We start from the raw sequence: 23,402 nt of genomic DNA, 5'->3' as shown, positions 1-23,402 counted from the left end.
CCAAAGCATCATATGGACATTCTAGGCGAGTGAGTTTAATTGCTACCCAGTTTGCTAAGCTTTAAAGTGTTAGTTCACCCACAAATGAAAATTCTGTCAGTATTTACTCACCCTCATGTTGTTCCAAACCTCTATGTGTTTATTTTTTCTGCTGAACATAAAAGAAGATATTTGGAAGAATGTTTTAATCAAACAGATCTCATTCCCCATTGACTACCATAGTAGGAAAAAATACATATGGTAGTCAATGGGGAATGAGATCTGTTTGATTAAAACATTCTTCCAAGTATCTTATTTTATGTTCAGCAGAACAAATAAACACATAGAGGTTTGGAACAACATGAGGGTGAGTAAATACTGACAGAATTGGTAGAGAAAGTGACACTAATAACAAATATAGTGCAAATCGTTGAAAAAGTAGCTTGATACTGGAAATGCTTCATTGTATTGAAAAGGAATTAGCTGATTTCACTCTAATAAAAATGTTAGCAGTGTAGCTACGTTTAGTAAGTTACTCCGCAACACTGGTAACATGCATAATACAAGCTACGGCAACAAGGTTGAAGGTCATTATAGAATGCAGTACCAGTCCACTTGACTGTTGTAACTGCTAGGGTCTCCAACAAATGTCTGGAAAATCAGATCATAGATGTTGCTGGTTTGGTTCACCAGGCTGGTTGAGAGCACATGGAAGGCCTGGATTGTGGGAACAACGGTGTTACATAGCAGTCTAGGGCCTAGTGGCAGAAACTGGCTGATCAGCTGCACAGAGGCCATATTTTCCAGAGCACACACCTATTATCAAGAAAGAAAGTTACAGGTAAACCAACACTACACAGAAATCCACTCATGTGCTACTGTATATTGACATAAAACTATATGCATGTCTTCAGAATACTTGAAATATTGCATATGAGTTAAATGGACTTAAAATGTCTCCTTTTGTAATTGTGTATGGTATGTGCATAATCATGAGTTGAGGGACATATTCCTCTACACTCTAAAAAATACTGGGTTGTTTTAACCCAATTTTGGGTCAAATAGGGACAAACTCAAACATTGGGTTAAAAATGTTATTTAAAAATGTAACCCAATGGCTGGGTTTGTCCATATTTGACCCAAAATTGGTTTAAAACAACTCAGCATTTTTAGTGCATTGTGTAATAAAAAATTTTTTTCAATGTAAACCATCAAATTTCTTACCTGAGTTAACAGGTGGTCCAGTATCAGGCCTGAACTCTCATTTGCCCAGTTGCTTGAGCCAAATTCAAAGGCAGTGTTTAGCACTTGCAGAAGAAGATGCAGATTTTCTGCAGAGAGACGAGAGTAATGGAAGACAAAAACAAAGATCAAGTTTTTGCAGAGGTAAAGTAACTTAAATTCCCTACAGGCATCATTACTTGCACCTAACTCTGCTTTCAGGCCAACTGTGCAGCGAGCAGCAAATGATCTAGCAAAGAAACCCCCCTTAGAAAAAGAAAAGCTTTATGGTGCCGTGTGCTGATTTAGATCTGACAGCTCCTACGTGTATAACACCTCAAGCGATATATAAGATCAGACAATTATGAGGGAAATTAAATGCTCAAGACATCATCTTTATTAAAGAAAAAACACAGCAAACTGGAAGGCTTAAAGAGCGACTTATCAATGAAAATGAGGGAGTGCTGCCAACGCATTCTCACCCTAGGGTATATCCAGGTGAAAAAGACGTACAATTAAGTTTATTAAAAATGTACTTGAAAATGTTTTTAGTACAATACAAATCTAATGTAATGCATTTTTAATACACTTAATTGTACGTCTTTTTCACCTGGATCATATAGTGACGCTTTAGACAATGCGTATACATCCAACGCACATGGCACCCTTTAGCGTCAATAAAACACGCTTCGGTTATGGGTAGGTTTAGGTCTGGGGTAGGGTTAGGGTTAGACCACTAGTAGGCGCCATATACTGTATATCTGCATCTCATATTGACGCTAAACGGGTGCCACGTGTGTTGGATGTATGTACGCATTGTCAAAAGCCTCACTATATGATGCCTTGGGATGAGAACGGGCTTTTGCTGCACACAAAGAAAGTGGGGGATCTCCAGAGAAACAAAAAATTGTGCACTCTAAAGTACAGCATTATTTTATAGTTAACTCGTAAAAGGATACTTCATCAAAATAAATTGAATTACTTGCACTATCTACTGATCTAATTATGTCTTGGTTTCTGGTAAAAAAATATCTAAACATGTGAAGTGAAATTAATACTTGTTTTCAGAGCAAACATCTCAATATATTATTATTATTATTTATTTTTTTAACGTATTTAAAGCTCAAATGTCTCTAAATTTTGTTAGATATATATATATATATGCGTGGAGTGGGGGGTATGCATGTAGATTTGGAATGACATAAGAACGAGTAAATAATGACAATTTTTGGGTGAACTTCTTATTTAAAGCAACTGGGCTGACAATAAATAGGAGAAGAAAACATAAATATTAGCTATTTTAAATGGCACAGACACTGTAAAAGGTTTTCTCATTTATTCTGTCTGGCCATATGCCTCCTGGCTGAATACTGCAGAAAGCTGACTTCAAACCTGCTGTTTACTGCATTGCTATGAAAACCAAAAACACGTTTGCAGCAACATACATTGTTTAATGTCAATGGGGGCTTCTAAGAGTATTGCATTCAGTGGGATAATATGGAGCCTGCAACATTTCCTGAGCAAATGCATCTTGTTCTTGAGCTTAATAAATGCAAATTATGCAGAAAAATAATTAAGTATTCACACAGCTGAATGCAAAATACTTAAAAATGCTATATGCATCTGTGAATATCCAGTCAGCACATAAGATTGTTGAAATAAAACCCCTGAATGAACAGTGTTAGAGGTCAATAGATGTTGTGAGATGATTTATGTACCTTGGGATTCGTTGGCCAGACTTCTCATGATGGACTTAATAAGAGAAGAATACTGCAGGTCATCTGGAAGGCTATTAGCAAGGTTTGTCAGCAGCACAGGCAGCCTACGAAAACATGGAAAAGTTTAATTAACTAACAAAAAGTTGACATTGTTGCTGGGTTAACTAAATCATAATGTACTACACTATGAATTATGATCATTTATTTCCATGACCTCAAGAATGTGTTCTTTTCATAGTCATAAACTATATTTCTCTGAAGAAGAAAACAATTATGTGGAGTAAATGTCCTGGTGGGAGCAAAGTAACAGCCATAATGAACAAGAAAAAGAAATGAAAAACTGGGCCTTGTTATGAGTTCTAACCAGGAACCAGCCTTAAGAGCAAAACCTCAAAGAAACTCACTTGTCGGTCCAGTTAGTGTCATTCATCCCCAGCAGATGGCCAATATTCATGCTAGAAGCCCCCAGCACTATTTTAGCGAGTTCAGACTCCATACCACTGCTATTTCCCAGCGAGATGAGATTTTGGGTGGTGTGCAGCAGCTGCTGGGTAATATCAACTGTTTGGGTGAGAGGATTTTGGTCTGCTTGGATGATCATTAAGATTGTCTTCAGGGTGTGCTCCAGGTCTCCTATGATGCTGCTGAAAGACTCGTTGGGCACCATGGCCAGAAGGTTGTTGAAAGAATCGACTACTTGAGATACAGCCCCATTGACATCCCCAAAGGTGCTGGTGTCATTAAGGACAAAAGACATTGTCTCCATGAGTTTCAGCGTGATATTGATGTACAGCCGTCCCTCGACAGGAATAATCGAGTATATGGAAGATGCAGCCTCACTTAAAGAGTTCACAACTTGTGAGATTTGGATAGGGGAACCGTATAACTTAAAGCCCTCGTAGAGACTCAAGGACACTTGATTAGACACTGTCATCAAGATGTAAACAAGGCCATCTGGAGTCATATGCGTGGATGTAATGTTTAGAGAGTTAAGGAGAGACTGTGTAACCAACTGAGAGATTTCTGGGAAGTGGGATGGGATTTCTGCAGTGCTAGATACTCTTGAGAGGGCAGTGAAAAGAGCCGATTTGATAGCGAAGAGGTGCACGTGTGTTTCTTTGGGGAGAATGACTGCCATCTGATCGAATGTCTGGGTCAAAAGCATCTCTCTTTCAGCATCGCTGCTCAGGCTGTAGTTTGACATGGAGAGGTTGAATAGGATGTGGGTGGCCATTGCACTGCTAAGAATGAGGGGGTGGGTGACCTCTTGGATGGATTGTCCATTTGGAAAAGTTGTGATATTTGAGAGGGCAAGGACGTGATTTAGGGAGTTAGAAATCATGCTGATGGACATCATGACTTGGTCTATGTCTCCCGGATATGCCTCAAGCAATACAAAGGCTTGCAGCATTTGTCCAGATATGTTGAAATACCCTGCTTCCTCTCCAGAGAGGAGTGAGGCGAAGGTTTCAGCAGTTTGATCCATGGCTTCCAAATAGGATGCTATGCTCATCTGAGACCCTGTACTGTTAAATGCGCCAATTATGTTTTGGAGAACGCCAGTGACCTGAGGGCTGATGTCCTTGATTTCCTCAAAGTTCTCACTAAGGATGCTGTTGAGTGATGTGAGGAACTGGATTGCAGTGTCAGTGCCATTTCCGTTCTGTGAGACTATGTTCGACACCGAAGCTTGAAGTTGTTGGACCATGTGCTCGATTCTTTGACTGATGTTCAGAGATGGCTGGTCAGATAACGCCATGGCCACGTCAATCATTCTTCCTAGGCTTTCTGCCAGCTTTTTGAGGTCGTGCAAACTGCCTCCTTCACTAGCGATCTCCATGAACATCTCTAGGAACTGTTGTCCATTAGTAGGGAGTGTCAAGTAAGACAGCACGTTCAGAGCTGTGTCGATGGTTACATCCTGATTCGTGTTTCCAGCCATTTCCCTTGAAAGACCCTTCAGGATGACACCCAAGTCTGGGTTTGCAAAGAAAACATGGATGGTCTCGAAAATGTCAGTCGATGTGGGTGGAATGGAGAGAACTGCAAGCAAGGCTTGGTAGTCAATGTCAAGGAGGTCAAGGAAGTCATCCACCGGCTCCCTCTGAACTTTACTTGCAACTCTTCTGGTGTTTCTTGTATGGGACACAAGACTTTGTAGATTCTGTCCATCAGCAATTCGCATTTTAATTGGACTTAGATATTGTTCCACAGGGGCGAAGAGGTCACTGGTTAGCTGAATCTGTTTCAGAAGGTATAAAGCATTCCCAGCAAGGTCAATAAAAGTGTTTGACAAGCAAGACAGAGGAGTTGGCATCTTGGTTAGAGCGTCCCTTAATATCTCGTACAACTTGCGCAGGATCTCCCAGGCAAAGTTTAGTCCAGTATCTTCAGTAGTGTACAGCCAGTTGAAAAACTCAACAGATTTCCACAGGGTGCCACTTGTATCTTCGAAGTACAGAACCTGCTGCATTACTCCATAAAGCATAGGCCACTCTTCCAGCAATCCTGTTCCAATGATTTGCTGGATCACCTCTTTTATTATATTGTCAACCATGCTTCCATTGGGGTTCATAACTATGTCTCCACTCAGGATATAATTTATGATTTCCTCTGTGAAGTTCATTCCGGTGAGTGTGATCTCCAAAGCCTGCATGACGATCAGGGGGCTTGCAGTTGAGTTCTGGATGAGATAGCCATTCTGTAGGATGGCCTCAATGGTTTTTCCAACTGCTTCGATGTATGGCACCATCCAGGGAGCTTCTGTCTTAATTGGCTCCAGAGCCATTTGTACTGTGGAGAGGCTGATGAGAGAGAAATTAGTATTATAATACAAATAAAAATGGATGCATTCATTAGCTAGATTAGATAATGTACTGTTATGCACATACTGTATGAGAGAGATCATGAACTAATTCAATCCAAGACATTTAAATCGATTTTTATTTTACGAATCTTAATATCTAATTGCTGCAAAACCGTTTATAATTCATCTTGATTTTGCTCTCCATTTCAGTGGGCACTCACATTGTATTTACAGAACTGTATAGTTCTAATAGACATCGAGACAATTTTCATCATGTTCAACGATCTACAGCGTGTGCATAAATGTTCCTCCAGTCTTACGTGACTGATTTGCCCAGATATGCACAAATGCATAATTTGATTCCTATCAGTAGTCAGTTCATTACAGGGATGAGCACATAAAGCAGAATCAATTTAAGAGCAGGGAAATAGAGATAACAGAATAATAGAAACTACTTTATCTGCTCAAACCTGTTTGCAAGCAAAGGAGTCAAACTGAATAAATCAACCTTAATGCAGATTTAATTACTCTTACTTAGTTTGTTTGCATGATTCTAACCCCTGGTCCTTATGGGTAATAACAGCAAATCTCATTGCAAATTTGAGGAGGTATTTCGGTAATATAATCGGGCTTATGATAATGTCGAGGTATAATGGGTTTGTGTGGAATTGCTGCATACTTTTGTTGTCTGCAATTTATTCAAGCTATACAGCTTGAAACATAATGGTGAAAAGCTCAAGTCACATTGAAGCACAGAGTGTGTATCTTTGGAAAAGATCTTTCTCTGTTATAAGACTGCCAATTGTTTTCTGTCATTTAATATGACTCAGGTCATGTATCACGGTGAGAATATACAGTATGTTCCTGTAAAAAACATTAATACCTTTGGTTCAGCTGCATCTGCAAGAGCTGGGCATTCCAGTTTGCCTGGTTAGTTAATTCTGATACTGAGAGGTTGGATATCATTGATGTGTAATACAACAGGACTTCAGTTAGTTGAATGCTAGCAAAGGTATTGTTCAGGATCGCCCCGTAGAAATTCTCCAGTGACCCGGCCATCATTTCTGCAGTGACGTTTAACCAAAGAGGGTTCATCTCCATTCCCTGTTTAGAAACATAAAGGGACAAAGTCTAAATCAATCTTTAGTGCACACCACCATCTAGTGTTGACATATGACAGTTGCATTTGAGAGCAAAAAAACTACTACCAGAAAAACTGTAAATTGTCTCACCGTCATATTGAAAGCTGGAGTTGCATCTCCTGGTTTATTGAAGGCTGCTATGACTGGCAGTAGGCTGATGTTACACCACAAAGAGACATGGTCTTCTCTTATTCCAGTCACAACTTGGACATCCTGCCATATCTTCTCTACATAGCTGCAGTTCAGGCTCTGACCCCCCGAACCAGCCTGAGGGGTAAGCAATGAAAATAAAATAATTATCAAAGAAGGCGGACAGCTTGTAAAAGCAAGAAAAACTACAGTATACACAGATAAATGTAAAACAAATGGTATATGATTTATATCTTATTCTTCAGGGACTTGTCACATTTTAAACAAAATAAGACAACATACCAGACAAATAAATAAACGCATAAACACATTTCTCAGTTTGTCAGGAAGACAAAAGGTTTTGACCATGGTTCATATGTTGGGCCCAAGGGAAGGGGAGGGGTTGATCTTGTTTTATGCCTAATGAATTCAAGTGACTTGATACTCTCATAGACAAAGCAGAAGGAAGTAGAGCAAATAATTATACAATATATGACACAAAAGTAAAAGTAGAAGACTCCTGCCAGGATTTGAGCATCTTTTGTCCAAGTAAACCAATTTCACTCTAGGGATGAAAAGCAGCATCTAACGTACGCTAGCTAATGTATGCTAGCTGTTTATCTGTGATTAATTCACTTCTTGGCCCACTGAATGGGCCTTTTGGGCCAATATTGCTGTATTCATTTCTAAAGAAAATTACTTAATTGTGCCTATAGCTGTTTGGGTAACACAGTCTCATCCCAAATCGTCATATAACTGACGTTTTGGGACGTATTTTGACCATACGTCAATATCCGCCTTTTTAGGGCCCCCTTAAACGTCGGTAGATGGCGATCCCGGGCCGTCATACAACTGACGCTTTACCTTTAACGTCAGTTAGGTGACGGGTTAGGTTTAGGGTTAAGTTTAGGTATGGGGTAGAGTTAGGATCCCATAACCTCATCTACCGACGTTTAAGGGGGCCCTAAAAAGGCGAATATTGACGTATGGTCAAAAGACGTCCCAAAACGTCAGTTATATGACGATTTGGGATGAGACCGGGTTGGTTTGGGAACACACAACAAGCTAATTAACAAATAATGCCAAGCTCTTAAGATCTTATCCCCTTAACGCCTGATCAAAAACATAGCACATTACTGTGATGTAGTGTTCTTACTAATAAAAAGAGATTTTAACCGGTTAGCCCTCTAAGCCAACCTTTCAAATCCTCTTTTGTTGTGTTTTCTTTATTTGGCATATAGGGAGCCATTTCTCTCACTTGGCCAAAATTTCAAATGGATCAAAATCAAGTCATTTGAATAGGCTAGTGGGACACGACCTTATTTCACACTATGCCATTCTTTTCTTTCTACTGTCAGTAAGGACTTTTTTCAGCTGGACCCACAACAAACACATTATAGGTATCTGATAACACAGTACTTTGTTACTGATACAGTATGTGTCATGAATGATAAGGTCAATCATTATTCACCAAGCTTGCATTGAAAGCCAGTTCACCAACCCTCTATTATATGCTGAAAACATGCGTTACATTCTTTACCACTTTATGAATGTATTGTATAATTGTATTAACAGTGCGTTACATCAGTAGATATGAATGTTGTTCTAACCTGTAGAGCAGCTTCTGCAGTCAACACAATGGCCTGTGGCAATCCACTAACAAAAGACTGAGCTGTAAAACTGCTGGTGTTCATAGCATGGAAAATATCTGTTAAAAGGCTGGACAATGGCTGCTGGAGAACATGGAAGAGCTCTGTGGAAAAGAAAGCACTTGCATTATAGATGCATACCGTTGATGTCTGGAAGAATCTAGAAACATACCCTGCAACTCTTTTGCAGCTGTATTCAACTGTAGGCATGTTTTTCTCACCTGTTTGTGCCTGAATGTTGTGAGTACTGTTGACAATGGCTTCTTGAATTGTGGACACTATAGACGGCAACGAATCCCACATGGGAGTATCTCTGAAGGTTGAAAACAGAGCAGCCAGCATCTTCTCCAACCTGTTTAACAAACACAGTCGGATTACCATTCAAAAGCTGAGACATTTCATACATATTGGTTTGATTCCGGCCAAATCCATAAATGAATGTGTCCTTTTTAATATATTAAAGTGACATATTATGCTTTTTTGAAAATTATCTTTCATGCAGTGTATTATTGCCTTCTGTAAACGGTCTATTTACGTCTGATATTTCTGCGTCCCCTTTCATCATTTGTTATCATTTAAGAGCAGTGTTGGGAGTAACGCATTACAAAAGTAATACATTACAGTAACATATTACTTTTTGCTGTAACGCAGTAGTGTAAGGCATTACTAATCAATTTTCAGTAATATTTTACTCGTTACATGTTCAGTGAGGCTTGTATTACAGTTGTATTACAGTGTATTGTCTGCTTTTACTTCTTAAAGGCAACAGACACATAGTGTGAAAGAGCGGTCGTGTCTGTAACGTTGTTTTTTCCTCATAAATGCGAACACGAAAACTAAAATAAAATGAATATTTTAAGTTCTATGGAGACTGGAGAGCCAACCCTTCCTCATCCGATTTGCACAGTGTAATTAACAGAATTACAAAAAATATATTTTGCCTCCTATTTTTTGTCACGCATGAATGTGTGTCTTTTCCCTAATATTAAAAATAAAACATAGACTGATATTTGTCTAATGTCTGGAGTCCTTTAAGGAAGTAGCCTATATATGTTTCAATACATGTATTTTCTGAGAATTTTTATTTCAAGTTTTGACTGCAAATGTCATGTCCATAATGCTGGACTTCCCCAATTTTAAATAATTTATCCTCAACTAGTTTTGTGGTGTAGGTCTACGTATTTTATAATGTTAACTTCAAATAATACTAATAGCCTAATTTAAAGATAAGGCAGCATTGGATATGGACGGTAAGGAGAATAACGCTGGAGTTGGAAGAGGTGTGTCGCGATTCTGTAGGTTCGTGGATCTGAGTCGTGTGGCGAATCGCGATTTCGGTTTCATATTGCATATCATTACAGCCCAAAAGTTAAGTTCTACTTAGTTATTTTGGTGAAAGTAACTAAAAAGTAATACATGAGTAATGTAACGCATTACAATTCTGGGACAGTAATATTGTAAGGTAATGAATTACTTTTAAATAACAGTAACAAGTAATACCTAATGTATTACAGTTTGGAAGTAACTTGCACAACACTGTTTAAGAGTAGGAAACCCACAACCACTTGATTATAAGATCATCAAAGATCAGAATATGTAAAAAAAAATGACCAAATCCAAAGAAAACAAAAGCTATCAGATCTTCAGTGTGAGAAACAAACTCATTAGTCACAGCCAAAACCATGATCTGTGATCATTTCAAACATGGTCAATGTTCTGAGAGAAACTCAAGATTCTCTTGACTTCGATGTAAATTAAGCTTTTGACTGAAAGTCAAGCCTTACTTGTCAAAGGTCAGCTGGTCAGCACTCCCGGAGAGGATCTGGACTAGAACGGCTACAGATTCTGTGGCAGTCTGGGCAGACTCATTCATGAATGGTGACACAGAGCCCAGAAAGATGGCAAGCTGTGGCATCACAAATCAAGTTAAAAGTTTAAAATGAGTATAAATTGACATGTTTTTATTTATGCAATAAATCCTCACATCACAATATGGTGATATATTTATGTCAGAAGATCTGTTTGTCCTGAAGGAGATTTCAATAACAGGCCTTCGAGAAATAAAAGCAATTTACCTGTTCTGTTATTTCATTTAGGCTGCCAAGACTGAAGTTTCCTAAGTTGTCCCACATGTTTGTATATCCTGAGAAAAATAATATGGTACATATAATATGGTACATATATCTATGACAACTTTATTAAATAAAAAAAAGAATGATGCCCACAGTAATTATCATCCAATGAATTCGAACAAACACCACAGTAAACTTGCCTTCATTTGAGTTTAGAAAATACTCTGTGACCTTAAGAAATCCAGATATGATGGGCTGAGCTGTGTTGTTAGATGGCAGAGACTTCTGAAGCTCTCTCATCACATTTACAATGCTGAAAATGAGAAAGAAAAAGATCACTAACTTACATGATACATGCATACACAAATACATGTACTGCATATACACTACAGGGTTTAGGGTCGGTAAGTCATAAGTAAATAAGTCTCTCGTGCTCACCAAGGCTGCATTATTTGATAAAAAAAATACAGTCAAACACGAATATTGTGAAACAATATTAAAATTTAAAATAGCTGTATTTATTAATTTTAAAAAATCTTAATGGCCCAAAACTAAGTTTTTCCCTATCTACTATATACAGTGGGGCCAAAAAGTATTTAGTCAGCTACTGATTGTGCAAGTTCTCCTACTTAGAATGATGAGAGAGGTCTGTAACTTTCATCATAGGTACACTTTAAATATGAGAGACAAAAAAAATCCAGGAAATCACTTTTTTTTTTTTTTTTTTTTTTTGTAAATTATGGAGGAAAATAAGTATTTGGTCAATATACGGACTTTCATTATACTAACACAGTCTCACCCCAAGACGTCATATAACTGACGTCTTGGGACGTCTTTTGACCATACGTCAACATCTGCCTTTTTAGGGTACCCTTAAACGTGGGTTAGATGATGATCCCGGACCGTAATACAACTGACGCTTTACCTTTAACGTCGGTTAGGTTTAGGGGTAGGTTTAGGTCTGGGTTAGGATTAGGATCCGATAACGTCATCTAACCGACGTTTAAGGGTACCCTAAAAAGGCGGATGTTGACGTATGGTCAAAAGACGTCCCAAGACGTCAGTTATATGACGTCTTGGGATGAGACTGTGCTGATTATACAGACTTTTTACGGTATTTGGTCAATAATGGACTTTCAACTCCCTCTACAAATTTTCTATGGGGTTGAGGTCTGGAGACTGGCTAGGCCACTCCAGGACCTTGAAATGCTTTTTACGGAACCATTCCTTCGTTGCCCGGACGGTGTGTTTGGGATCATTGTCATGCTGGAAGATCCAGTCATGTTGCATCTTCAAGGCTCTTACTGATGGAAGGAGGTTTTGGCTTAAAATCTCTCATGGCCCTGTTCATTCTTCCCTCAATGCGGATCAGTTTTCCTGTCCCCTTTGTAAATGTTTCCTACCCCATGCTTCAGGTATGGTGTTTTTGGGATGCAACTCTGCATTCTTCTTCCTCCAAACACGATTCCTCCAAACACAAGAGTTGAGTTTTTACCAAAAAGTTATATTTTGGTTTCATCTGACCACATGTTATTCTCCCAATCCTCTTCTGGATCATCCATATGCTCTCTGGCAAACTTCAGACGGGCCTGGACAAGAACTGGCTTAAGCAGGGGGACACGCCTGGTACTGCAGGATTTGAGTCCCTCTAGGTGTAGTGTGTAACTTATGGCTACTTAAGGGTCTTGACCATGGTTAAGTAAGTTTGTAGTGTGACTGTTTGAGGTTGTGGTCAGGTGTCTTTTATACAGATAACTGGTTCAAACAGGTGCCAGTAATACAGGTAACAAGTGGAGGACAGAAGAGCTTCTTAAAGAAGTAGTTACAGGTCTGTGAGAGTCGTAAATCTTGCTAGTTTGTGAGTGACCAAATACTTATTTTCCACCATAATTTACAAATAAATTCTTTAAAAATCCTACAATGTGATTTCCTGGATTTGTTTTTTCTCATTTTGTCTCTCATGGTTGAAGTGTATCTATGATGAAAATTACAGACTCATTATTCTAAGTAGGAGAACTTGCACAATCAGTGGCTTACTAAATATTTTTGGCCCCACTGTATATCAACAGATCACCCTTATAAAGATACATTCTCTACATTTATACTTCATTCAATTTGTAGCTAGTCAAAGAGCCTTTGAGATACAAAGGCTGAGAATCACTGCTCTGTACATATTTTAGGGGGGAAAAAATGAAAAAGATACATAGACACAATCCTTTGGAAGTAATACAATCTACACTTACACTTCATTCCATTTGTCAGGTCCAGCAGATTGGGAGCTAGTTTGCAAATAGGTTATAAAGCTGTTTTTCATGGGAACCAACACCTCAACCACCTCTGCTGGCAACAGGGCATGGAGTGCCCCTTCTACCATCTGGATAGTCTCCTGAGTGAGGTTGTTAGCTTTACCGTAGTCCATGTTAGGGTTCAGGATCAGCTGAAGTGAACCATGAATTGCACCAAGAATACTGTCGACCACATGCTGAGGTAGAGCTTCAGTCTCATTATAAATACTTTCCAGAAACACTCTCACAGAACTGATGATGGCTTCTGTGAAGTTTTTACTTTGGAGACCACCTTCAGTGCTAGCCACCTGTAGAGCGTAGGTTAGTGTCTGAGATACTTGTCCAGTGACAGAGATGAAGGCTCTGTCCTCAGGAGAGAGCAATGGTGTCAGTACTTCCAAAAGCTGATTAAGATCATTCCCAGTTGTTGTGAGATCTACAGTGCTAACGTTCCCCTGGAATATTCCGGAAAGTGCCATTGTTAATTGTTGGGTAAGTATCCACTCCTTTGTCAAGTTGCCTCCATTTGAGCTCAGAACAAATTCTGTGAGGTTTCGCAACATAGATATGATGGGCTGAGCTGTGTTGTTTGATGGCCAGAAAACCTGAAGTTCTTTCAAGACATTTATAACTCTGAAATAGAAAATGAACATTGTCAAGTTTCTCATGACTCTTTCATAACAGATTTGTTGCATTTATTATTCATGTTCTATAATTCATGGTCAGAACTAGACCTGATATAAACCTAAATATCCTTGAGGGTACTATCCAAGTAGTAATAGAAGATGTTTATTGTAGTTATGATGATGACAGTATTGCACACAAAAGTAGTAGCTGTTCCGTGCTACCACACAGTTAGCGATCACACTACACGTCCAGTTAAAGTAAGGAGGGATCATACTAGTCAAACGAACCAGATTTTGGAGGTCAAACGTGCTCCAGCAAAGTTCAGATAGCCTTGTGTCAGTACACCCTTTTACACATATTGAAAGACAGAGATAGCCAGAATGATTTGGAAGAAATATATTGTCTGCACTTACACTTCATTCCATTTGTCAGGTCCACTGGGTTGGGAAATGGTCTTTAGATAGGTTAAAATGCTACTTGTGATGGGAACCAACACTTCAGCTGCCTCCTCTGGCAAAAGGGCATGAATAGCTCCCTCTAGCATCTGGACAGTCTCTTGTGTGAGGCTGGTAGATTGATTGTAGTTCATATTGGGGTTCAGGGTCAGTTGAAGTAGACCATTAAGAGCACCAAGAATATTGTCAACCACATCCTGAGGTAGAGCTTCAGTCTCATTAGAAATACTCTCCAGAACCACTCTCACAGCACTGATGACGGCTTCAGTGAAGTTTTCACTTTGGAGACCACCTTCAGTGCTAGCCACCTGTAGAGCATAGTTTACTTTCTGGGACACCTGTTCAGCAATTGAAATGAAGATTTTGTCCACAGGGTAGAGTAATGGGGCCATGGCTTGCAGAAGCTGGTCAAGATCTATACCGGTTGCCGCAAGATCTACAGAACTAACATTGCCTTGGAAGACTGCCTCAAGTGTCATTGTCAGTTGCTGGTTAATGATCCAGTCATTTGTCATGTTGCCTTCATTTGGGCTCAGAAGGTTTTCTGTGATTTGTATAATCATTGATATGATGGGCTGAGCTGTGTTGTTAGATGGCAGGGAATTCTGAAGTTCTGTCATCACGTTTATAATGCTGAAAAAGAAAATCAGTAAACTGTCATCTTTTCTCCAAATATACATATAGGTACATAATATAGAAATGTAATTAGAAAGTAAGAGTAAACAGAGAGAAAGAAATAATCACTATGCTTACAGTTCATTCCATTGATCAAATCCAGCAGGTTGGGAGACGTTTTTTAGATAGTTCAAAATGATGTTTTTTATTGGAACCAACACCTCGGCCGCTTCTGCCGGTGAAAGGGCATGAATCGCTCCTTCTACCATCTGGAGAGTTTCCTGTGTGAGGTTGCCAAGTTGAGCATTGCTCATATTGGGGTTCAGACTCAGCTGAAGTGAGTTATTGAAAGCCCCCAGAATTTGATCAACCACATCCTGAGATAGAGCTTCAGTCTCATTAGACAGACTATCCAGAACCACTTTCACAGCACTGATGACTGCTTCTGTGAAGTTTTCACTTTGGAGACCACCATCAGTGCTACCCACCTGCAGAGCATGGGTTAGCGTCTGCGACAACCGTTCGGAGACAGAAAGGAAAGCTCTTTCCTCCGGGGAGAGTAGGGGGGCAATGGCTTGCAAAAGCTGGTCAAGATTCACCCCAGTTGTTGCGAGATCTACAGTACTAACATTCCCCAGGAAGATTCTGGCAAGTGCAGTTGTCAGTTGTTGGTTAATGATCCAGTCCTTTGTCAAGTTGCCTTCATTTGAGCTTAGAATGAATTCTGAGATCTTCAACAACATGGATACGATAGGCTGAGCTGTGTTGTTCGATGGGAAGAAATTCTGAAATTCTTTCATCAAATTGATAATGCTGAAAAAAATGAAAATCATCAAGACTGTTATGGAATCTACCTCTTTAGACATATACTGTACAGTCAATCCAAAAAGAGAGACACTTCATATGGAACAAATATATAAGAAAATAAGAAATAAACAATAATTTGGGAGAGATATAGTTTTGCACTTACACTTCATTCCATTTGTCAGGTCCACTGGGTTGGGAAATGGTCTTCAGGTAGGTTAAAATGCTACTTGTGATGGGAACCAACACTTCAGCTGCCTCCTCTGGCAAAAGGGCATGAATAGCTCCCTCTAGCATCTGGACAGTCTCTTGTGTGAGGCTGGTAGATTGATTGTAGTTCATATTGGGGTTCAGGGTCAGTTGAAGTAAACCATTAAGACCACCAAGAATATTGTCAACCACATCCTGAGGTAGAGCTTCAGTCTCATTAGAAATACTCTCCAGAACCAATCTCACAGCACTGATGACGGCTTCAGTGAAGTTTTCACTTTGGAGACCACCTTCAGTGCTAGCCACCTGTAGAGCATAGTTTACTTTCTGGGAGACCTGTTCAGCAATTGAAATGAAGATTTTGTCCACAGGGTAGAGTAATGGGGCCATGGCTTGCAGAAGCTGGTCAAGATCTATACCGGTTGCCGCAAGATCTACAGAACTAACATTCCCCTGGAAGATTGCCTCAAGTGCCATTGTCAGATGCTGGTTAATGATCCAGTCATTTGTCATGTTGCCTTCATTTGGGCTCAGAAGGTTTTCTGTGACTTGTATAATCATTGATATGATGGGCTGAGCTGTGTTGTTAGATGGCAGGGAATTCTGAAGTTCTGTCATCACGTTTATAATGCTGAAAAAGAAAATCAGTAAACTGTCATCTTTTCTCCAAATATACATATAGGTACATAATATAGAAATGTAATTAGAAAGTGAGAGTAAACAGAGAGAAAGAAAGAGTCTCTATGCTTACAGTTCATTCCATTGATCAAATCCAGCAGGTTGGGAGACGTTTTTTAGATAGTTCAAAATGATGTTTTTTATTGGAACCAACACCTCAGCCGCTTCTGCCGGTGAAAGGGCATGAATCACTCCTTCTACCATCTGGAGAGTTTCCTGTGTGAGGTTGCCAAGTTGAGCATAGCTCATATTGGGGTTCAGACTCAGCTGAAGTGAGTTATTGAAAGCCCCCAGAATTTTATCAACCACATCCTGAGATAGAGCTTCAGTCTCATTAGACAGACTATCCAGAACCACTTTCACAGCACTGATGACTGCTTCTGTGAAGTTTTCACTTTGGAGACCACCTTCAGTGCTAGCCACCTGCAGAGCATAGGTTAGCGTCTGAGACAACCGTTCGGAGACAGAAAGGAAAGCTCTTTCCTCCGGGGAGAGTAGGGGGGCAATGGCTTGCAAAAGCTGGTCAAGATTCACCCCAGTTGTTGCGAGATCTACAGTACTAACATTCCCCAGGAAGATTCTGGCAAGTGCAGTTGTCAGTTGTTGGTTAATGATCCAGTCCTTTGTCAAGTTGCCTTCATTTGAGCTGAGAATGAATTCTGAGATCTTCATCAACATGGATACGATAGGCTGAGCTGTGTTGTTCGATGGGAAGAAATTCTGAAATTCTTTCATCAAATTGATAATGCTGAAAAAAATGAAAATCATCAAGACTGTTATGGAATCTACCTCTTTAGACATATACTGTACAGTCAATCCAAAAAGAGAGACACTTAATATGGAACAAATATATAAGAAAATAAGAAATAAACAATAATTTGGGAGAGATATAGTTTTGCACTTACACTTCATTCCATTTGTCAGGTCCACTGGGTTGGGAAATGGTCTTTAAATAGGTTAGAATGCTTTTTGTGATGGGAACCAACGCCTCTGCTGCCTCTGCTGGCAAAAGTGCATTAATCAGTCCATCCACCCTCTGGACAGTCTCCTCTGTGAGGTTCCTAGCTTGAGCATAGCTCATATTGGTCTTCAAGATCAGCTGAAGGGCACCGTTAAAAGCACTAAGAACATTTTCAACCACCCCCTGAGGTAGAGCTTCAGTCTCATTATACATGCTCTCCAGAACCACTTTCACAGCACTGATGACGGCTTCGGTAAAGTTTTCATTTTGCATACCACCATCAGTGCTAGCCACCTGTAGAGCGTAATTTACTGCCTGAGAGACCTTGTCAACAACAGCAAGATACTCTCTCTCTTTAGGGGGGAGTAGGGGAATCATGGCTTGGAGGAGCTTCTCAAGATCCGTCCCAGGTGTTGTCATATCTACAGAGGTCATTTCCCATTGGAAAATTCCTGCAAGTGCCGTTGTCACTTGTTGGTTGGTGACCCATTCCCTTGTCACACTGAGATAGGTCATGATCTGAGCTTCAATATCAGCAGGAATTCTAATGTTTATTGGGAAGCCAAGAGAATTGTAGAATGCCTCTTGAATCTCAAGGTTTCTTTTAATCAGTCCCAGCTCACCTTGCAACATAATCATAATTGTATTGGCAACTTGTACAAGATCTTTACCTTCCAGAGGAAGCTGCACATGGGTCAAGTTCTGGATCTGATTCATCACCAGCGTCACCTGATCTGCCTCTGCATTGATAAGTGCCACTTGCATTTCTGTCATGCGTTTCAGATGATTGAGAATCTCTGCAAACATACTGCCACTGGTGGCATTTCCAAGCTTGTTAAGATACCACAGTGTGATATCCACATACATCTTCTGTGCATACTGCCCCTGCGCCATCAATGTTGAGTTAATGGTGTGGTATGGATATTGTTCTCTGATTACCGTTTTCAAGAGGTCTTCCAGAATGTTTAAATCACTTGTAATATTATTGATGTTCTCTACACCGAGACCCTGAAGGTTCTGTCTGATGGCTGCAAGTGTTGCTATCAGCACCTCTTCTGTCAATGCAAGTGGGTCAGATCCGGAACTAGACATGCTACTTAGTTTCTGATACTCTACCACAGTGATGTTAAGCAGATCTTTAAGACTCATTTGAGCGTTCTCTGCTACAGGTATTATTTCAATTAAACCAGATGCACTCTGAATGAGCTGAAGGACACATTTGGCTTCTCCACTGGCAGGATGCCATTGTGCAGATTGTGTGGTTTGAGTGTTCAGGCATTGTGGGATTTGAACGGCCATATTCAGAGTTTGCAGTATGGACGCTGACCTTATGTAATGAATTGTAGAATTTATTTGTGCTAATTCAAAAATGGTGAGATTGGAGGCTTGTAGTCCTTGACTGATGTTGAAAACAGGAGTTGCATAAGCCTGCTCGAGAAGATGTTGAACCTTCCTCACAGTTTCCATAGAGGCTTCTGCTTGCTGGGACATGTTCCATGGCAGGAACAGAGTGAGCACATCAACTACAACAGGGAGAGTCATGTTTCCCCCAAGAGGTGTTATTTGGACGGTGATATTATTTCCAAATGCAAGCATTGCACCAAGAAAATCAAATACATTCTGGACATCAGCGACACAGTCCTGGCCAAGAGCCGAACAGATCTCCAGATCTCGAATGAGGACATAAGTCTTATTTAACCCTGCTTCTAACTGATACTGCTGCTCTGGAGGCAAAATGGCTCCAAGTTGGCTCAAAATTGTGTGAAGAACTGCAAAACCCTCCTCGGTGTTTAGCATCTGCATGGACCCATTGTTCAAGAACTGTAGAACGTCCATGATCACTGGGTGTAGGCTGGTTGTTTGGGATCCTCCTGACAAGAAGTTTTCTATCTGCCCCAGTCCAAGAGCCGCCATGATGTCATTTAACAGATCGAGTGAAAGTTGAGTGTCAAACTGCTGTGTGGACTGAATGTTGGAGAGGAGCTGGATTTCCTTTTCAACTGTATTAATGAGGTTCAGCAACAAGTCTTGTAGTGAAATGTCACTACCAAGCAGTTGACTAGGTATGTTGTTTAGAAGGACTTGTTTCAAAAATGCCATGTAGCTGTTTTGGAGGAAAGCCACTGTTCCCTGGAGAGGTCTAAAATCAGAATAAAAAATGTCTGTATTACAGGGGAAATTAGTTTATAACAAAATATACATACAGGTCTTCTTAAGCAGTTTAATATATTTTGAATATCATGACAACACATAGTAGTGCAGGAGGTAAATATTGCTTTCATATCAATAAATATTTTGCAGTAAACCATCACTACCTTAGCAGGCTGTCAGGTTTATAAATCAATTGAGATATCAAAGACTGAATCAGTGGAACAGATGATTCCCATGTAAAGCCAGTCTGACAGGTGAAGGGAAATGAAGAGCCTGCAAAAAGGTGCATATAATTCATTTGTTTTGTATATTAATTGTAATTTTAAAATAAATAAAAGTACAATCAAGCAATAACTTCAAGAATTTCACAATGTTGATAAGTTATATGATAATTGGAATTTATAACACTTTTCAGTCAAAATTATATTTAAGTCATATCAATAAAACTGGCAACAAATTTTAACTTATAAATATACTATTGTTTAATGATATTTTATGTTTATTCGAAATACATTAATTTGAATTTATACAGCATAACTACTTACATAATTCAATTATACTTCAGCATAAGAAAAATGATTAAAAAATGATTAAAAAACGCTAAAAAAAATTAAAACCAGTCTAGATTAATAAATGATGTAAAAAAAATTACTCATCATTATAAAATTAATAGCAAAAACTATGTTAAATCATCTAATTCCACAACATAAACAGATATTAAGAAACAAGTATACTGATTGATCACAGATTTGTAATTTTTTGACACTCACAGTTTGGTGATACCGTTACGTTTGGTTGGTAGGTCAAAATCCAATAAGCAATATGAAAATATGGTTCCATGGAGGGCCACAGAGAGCTCTTCTCTAGCAGAGAACCTATGGTCTCAAGTCCATCAGTACCCCTGTATCACAAGAAATCAAATCAAAATGCAAATAAACATTGCAAGTAAATTGCCCTGAAATGTGTTTCTATGGGGACTGCAATAGTTTGGTTCACTATTTGATGTAATTCTCAACAAAAAATATCCTGATCACATAGCAGATATTGAACAATAAGTAAGTTACTGACCTGGTCAACAGAATCTGTTGCAAACCAACTGAAATGTTCCCTGGGATCCAAGCAGTAAAATATTCCTCACTAAGCTCAGTTTGCAAGTTCTGAAGGGCAGAGCCATACTGCTGGGAGGTTGTGTATAGACTGTGCCACTCCGCCATAAGAATGGAGGGTGTGACGTTGTACATTACAGTTCCATTTACTACACCAACCAACTGTTGGACCTGTGGAAACATTTTTAGTAATAATCATTAATTTCCATTTTTGGTCAAATACTAACACAGTAACAATCTGCAAATCACTTCAAAACACATCCCTTTACCTTCTCGATTACAGGCAAAAGTGGTGTAGAGAGTATTTGCTGAAGACTTGTGTCATTCCCAGAGCAAACTAGAGTGCCCCATAACTGAGGGTCTATAGAGCTGTATGTTGACATCCAAGCCCAGGGAGCAGAAAGTTCTCTGCAGCTAGTGTGACCTTCCAGAACCTGTATGAAAAAAAATTAGGGGACATCCAATCTGGCAAATGAAATGTTTAAAGCAAACTACAATATTATTATGTTTTTAAACCCACCTTAGCTACTGTTTGCACAATAGAGTCCATGCCATGGTCAACCCAGGCCTCAGCAAATGTCTCATTCTGCATTAGAGAAAGGAAGACCTCCTGGACATACTTGGCATCCCCAAGGATCACATCGATGAATTCTGTGAAACATGATAATTCAGATGAACTACTGTCTGTGGCTAGCATTGGAAATAGTTCACATATCATAATTTTCTACACATGCTGATACATACGTAGCTGTGCTTCCATTGCAACTCTTGCCACCTGCATGGATGAATGGCCACCCATCAAAAAAGTCTGAATGTATTCCCAGCCTGGCATCCCTTGCAGAAAATCAAATGCTGTACTGCCTAATCCGAAGATTCTGTGGGAGGTGGTTTTAAAAACAGGTTTATTTATTTTTTTCATTCAGATGCCAGATGAATCAGCAGGAAGAAGCAGTGAGAATAAAATTAACAAAAGTTTTACAATAATGTTTTTATGACAAACACTTAAATACTGTAGATTTATCTCGCTAAACCAGCAGTAACATGCAAATACAGCATGTTTGTTTGTTTGTTTGTTTAATGTCATGCCAGCTTCTCTTGCCAAACTATATCAGGTTTTTCAAATCTATTTTTGCCAAAAACAATTGATCCATGTAGGTGCTCTATGTTATTCAAGCACAAAGTCACCTTTCACTTCATCAAACCAGGTTCTGCAGATGCCACCATTGACAGACGGCATTCTCATTCTCAAAAAAATAACCAAAAATATGCAAGTAAAAATCGGTTATATACTTTCATGGTTTGTTCCTTGAATGAATCCTAAAGTAAAACTGACTATTTGTTACAGAAAAACAGATCAATCTCATTACTACATAACTCCATCTAAACAGATGCAAATAGTCTAGGTTGACATACAATTGTTCCCCTAGGCTCTGTGGCTGAGCGTCACTGCTTCGCTGCGACCTGCTGTGTTTGAGAAGAGCATCCATGCTCGATGGAGAGACTAGGCCCAGCAAGCTGTCGAACACCTCCTTAGAGAAGGCCAGGTCTGCAGAGGCAGAGGTCTGAGTCCAGGCCAACAGCACCTGCAGGGAGCACATGCAGGCATGAGGCATGGAAATATTATTGGTCTGGTCATTTACAATATTAAAAATATCATGCAAAATTGAAATAAAATGCAAATGACATATGCAAGAACCTTTTTCATTTTTCAATCAACTTTACAGGAAGTTATTCGGTCGACAAAAGTAGGTCAACTAGCCTCAAAACGTGCATGCATTATTTTTTTAAACACCCTAAATTAATATGATTAATTAAAAGTCCTACTAAACACTGCATGGGATTTGTCATTTGAACATGTCACATGCCTTTTGAATGCAAAATCATGGTAATATGATAGAGTGCCCTCTGAGGTGAGGGGAGTATCTAATTGGGGCTCCCTGGAGGCTTGCTCCATATATACATACTTTTCATGCAATCAGCCTTAGTGCGGCTAGCATGCTGTTTTGTATTTAGACTGAGCTGGTTTCCAAGGTTACATGCATAGCTGATGTTTGTGTGTTTTCCCACAAGATAGCAGGTAAGTAGGAGGAACCACAATTGAGAATTGCTCACCCAACAACAGGTTATATTATAGGTTATAAAGCAGATATTAATAGATACTGATATGAATTTGAGAAATTTACCTGTTCAACAACCTTCCACGTATCTATCCCTTGAAATATCTGGCCCACTTCCCAGCTCCAACAATAGGAGGCGAGAATGTTTTGGTCACACAAAAAGGCACGAAAGTCTGCCTCATTTAGCAGCACAAGAATCTGAGAAGGACACAACATGTGTGAGTGTGAATGATTGTGTAGTAATTTGTGTGTGTTTATAGAAACTCCTAAACTTCAAACAAAAGTAAAACATTCCGACATATAGCACGCGAAAAAAAAAAAAAACAGTAAGCGAAATTGACCCGCTAAATTCTGAAGTGTGCATTCGATGGACACTTTACTATCCCATGAGGCCATGGGAGAAAATTAATGAAAGGAGGTGTGGCGGCACAACTGACGCTGGTGGGTCACGTTAATGACAACACGGCGAATGTAGTACGTCCGGGTAACATTCTTTCTACGCGTTCGTATTTAATACATACATTTTAATGATAAGTTAAGTTTAAAAATAAGTTTAAAATCAAATAACTATTTAAGCGATTTAGGTCTCACTGTTGGTCTCTCGCAAAACAAAAATTGGAAAAAAAATAAATAAATGTTGCTAATGTGACCGCATCTTTAGAGTAGCCTATCATGTT

The 23,402-nt window shown here is 39.4% G+C and overlaps 1 protein-coding gene across 1 annotated transcript in view; it reads right to left on the bottom strand.

Annotated features, from left to right (window-relative positions):
- abca12 (ATP binding cassette subfamily A member 12) overlaps window positions 1-23,402 on the bottom strand; it is a 95,926-nt gene that overhangs the window by 55,454 nt on the left and 17,070 nt on the right. Inside the window, exons 11-35 of the mRNA XM_089133079.1 lie at window positions 22,792-22,923; window positions 22,022-22,191; window positions 21,353-21,483; window positions 21,129-21,259; window positions 20,878-21,042; window positions 20,571-20,779; window positions 20,273-20,403; window positions 19,667-19,775; window positions 17,296-19,491; window positions 16,464-17,138; window positions 15,669-16,343; window positions 14,837-15,511; window positions 14,042-14,716; window positions 12,960-13,634; window positions 10,917-11,029; window positions 10,720-10,787; window positions 10,429-10,550; window positions 8,866-8,996; window positions 8,606-8,748; window positions 6,957-7,133; window positions 6,608-6,828; window positions 3,323-5,722; window positions 2,919-3,022; window positions 1,204-1,310; window positions 587-795 (exon numbers count right to left, since the gene is read on the bottom strand). Of these exons, the coding sequence (XP_088989205.1) occupies window positions 587-795; window positions 1,204-1,310; window positions 2,919-3,022; window positions 3,323-5,722; window positions 6,608-6,828; window positions 6,957-7,133; window positions 8,606-8,748; window positions 8,866-8,996; window positions 10,429-10,550; window positions 10,720-10,787; window positions 10,917-11,029; window positions 12,960-13,634; window positions 14,042-14,716; window positions 14,837-15,511; window positions 15,669-16,343; window positions 16,464-17,138; window positions 17,296-19,491; window positions 19,667-19,775; window positions 20,273-20,403; window positions 20,571-20,779; window positions 20,878-21,042; window positions 21,129-21,259; window positions 21,353-21,483; window positions 22,022-22,191; window positions 22,792-22,923 (10,544 nt within the window). The remainder of the gene's footprint in view (window positions 1-586; window positions 796-1,203; window positions 1,311-2,918; window positions 3,023-3,322; window positions 5,723-6,607; window positions 6,829-6,956; window positions 7,134-8,605; window positions 8,749-8,865; window positions 8,997-10,428; window positions 10,551-10,719; window positions 10,788-10,916; window positions 11,030-12,959; window positions 13,635-14,041; window positions 14,717-14,836; window positions 15,512-15,668; window positions 16,344-16,463; window positions 17,139-17,295; window positions 19,492-19,666; window positions 19,776-20,272; window positions 20,404-20,570; window positions 20,780-20,877; window positions 21,043-21,128; window positions 21,260-21,352; window positions 21,484-22,021; window positions 22,192-22,791; window positions 22,924-23,402) is intronic.

Source organism: Pimephales promelas, chromosome 7 (genome assembly GCF_988280905.1).
Source record: "Pimephales promelas chromosome 7, fPimPro1.hap1.1, whole genome shotgun sequence".
Classification (NCBI taxonomy): Eukaryota; Metazoa; Chordata; class Actinopteri; order Cypriniformes; family Leuciscidae; genus Pimephales; species Pimephales promelas.
The sequence above is the reverse complement of the archived record's forward strand: the minus strand, read 5'-3'. Positions and strand labels throughout refer to the sequence as shown.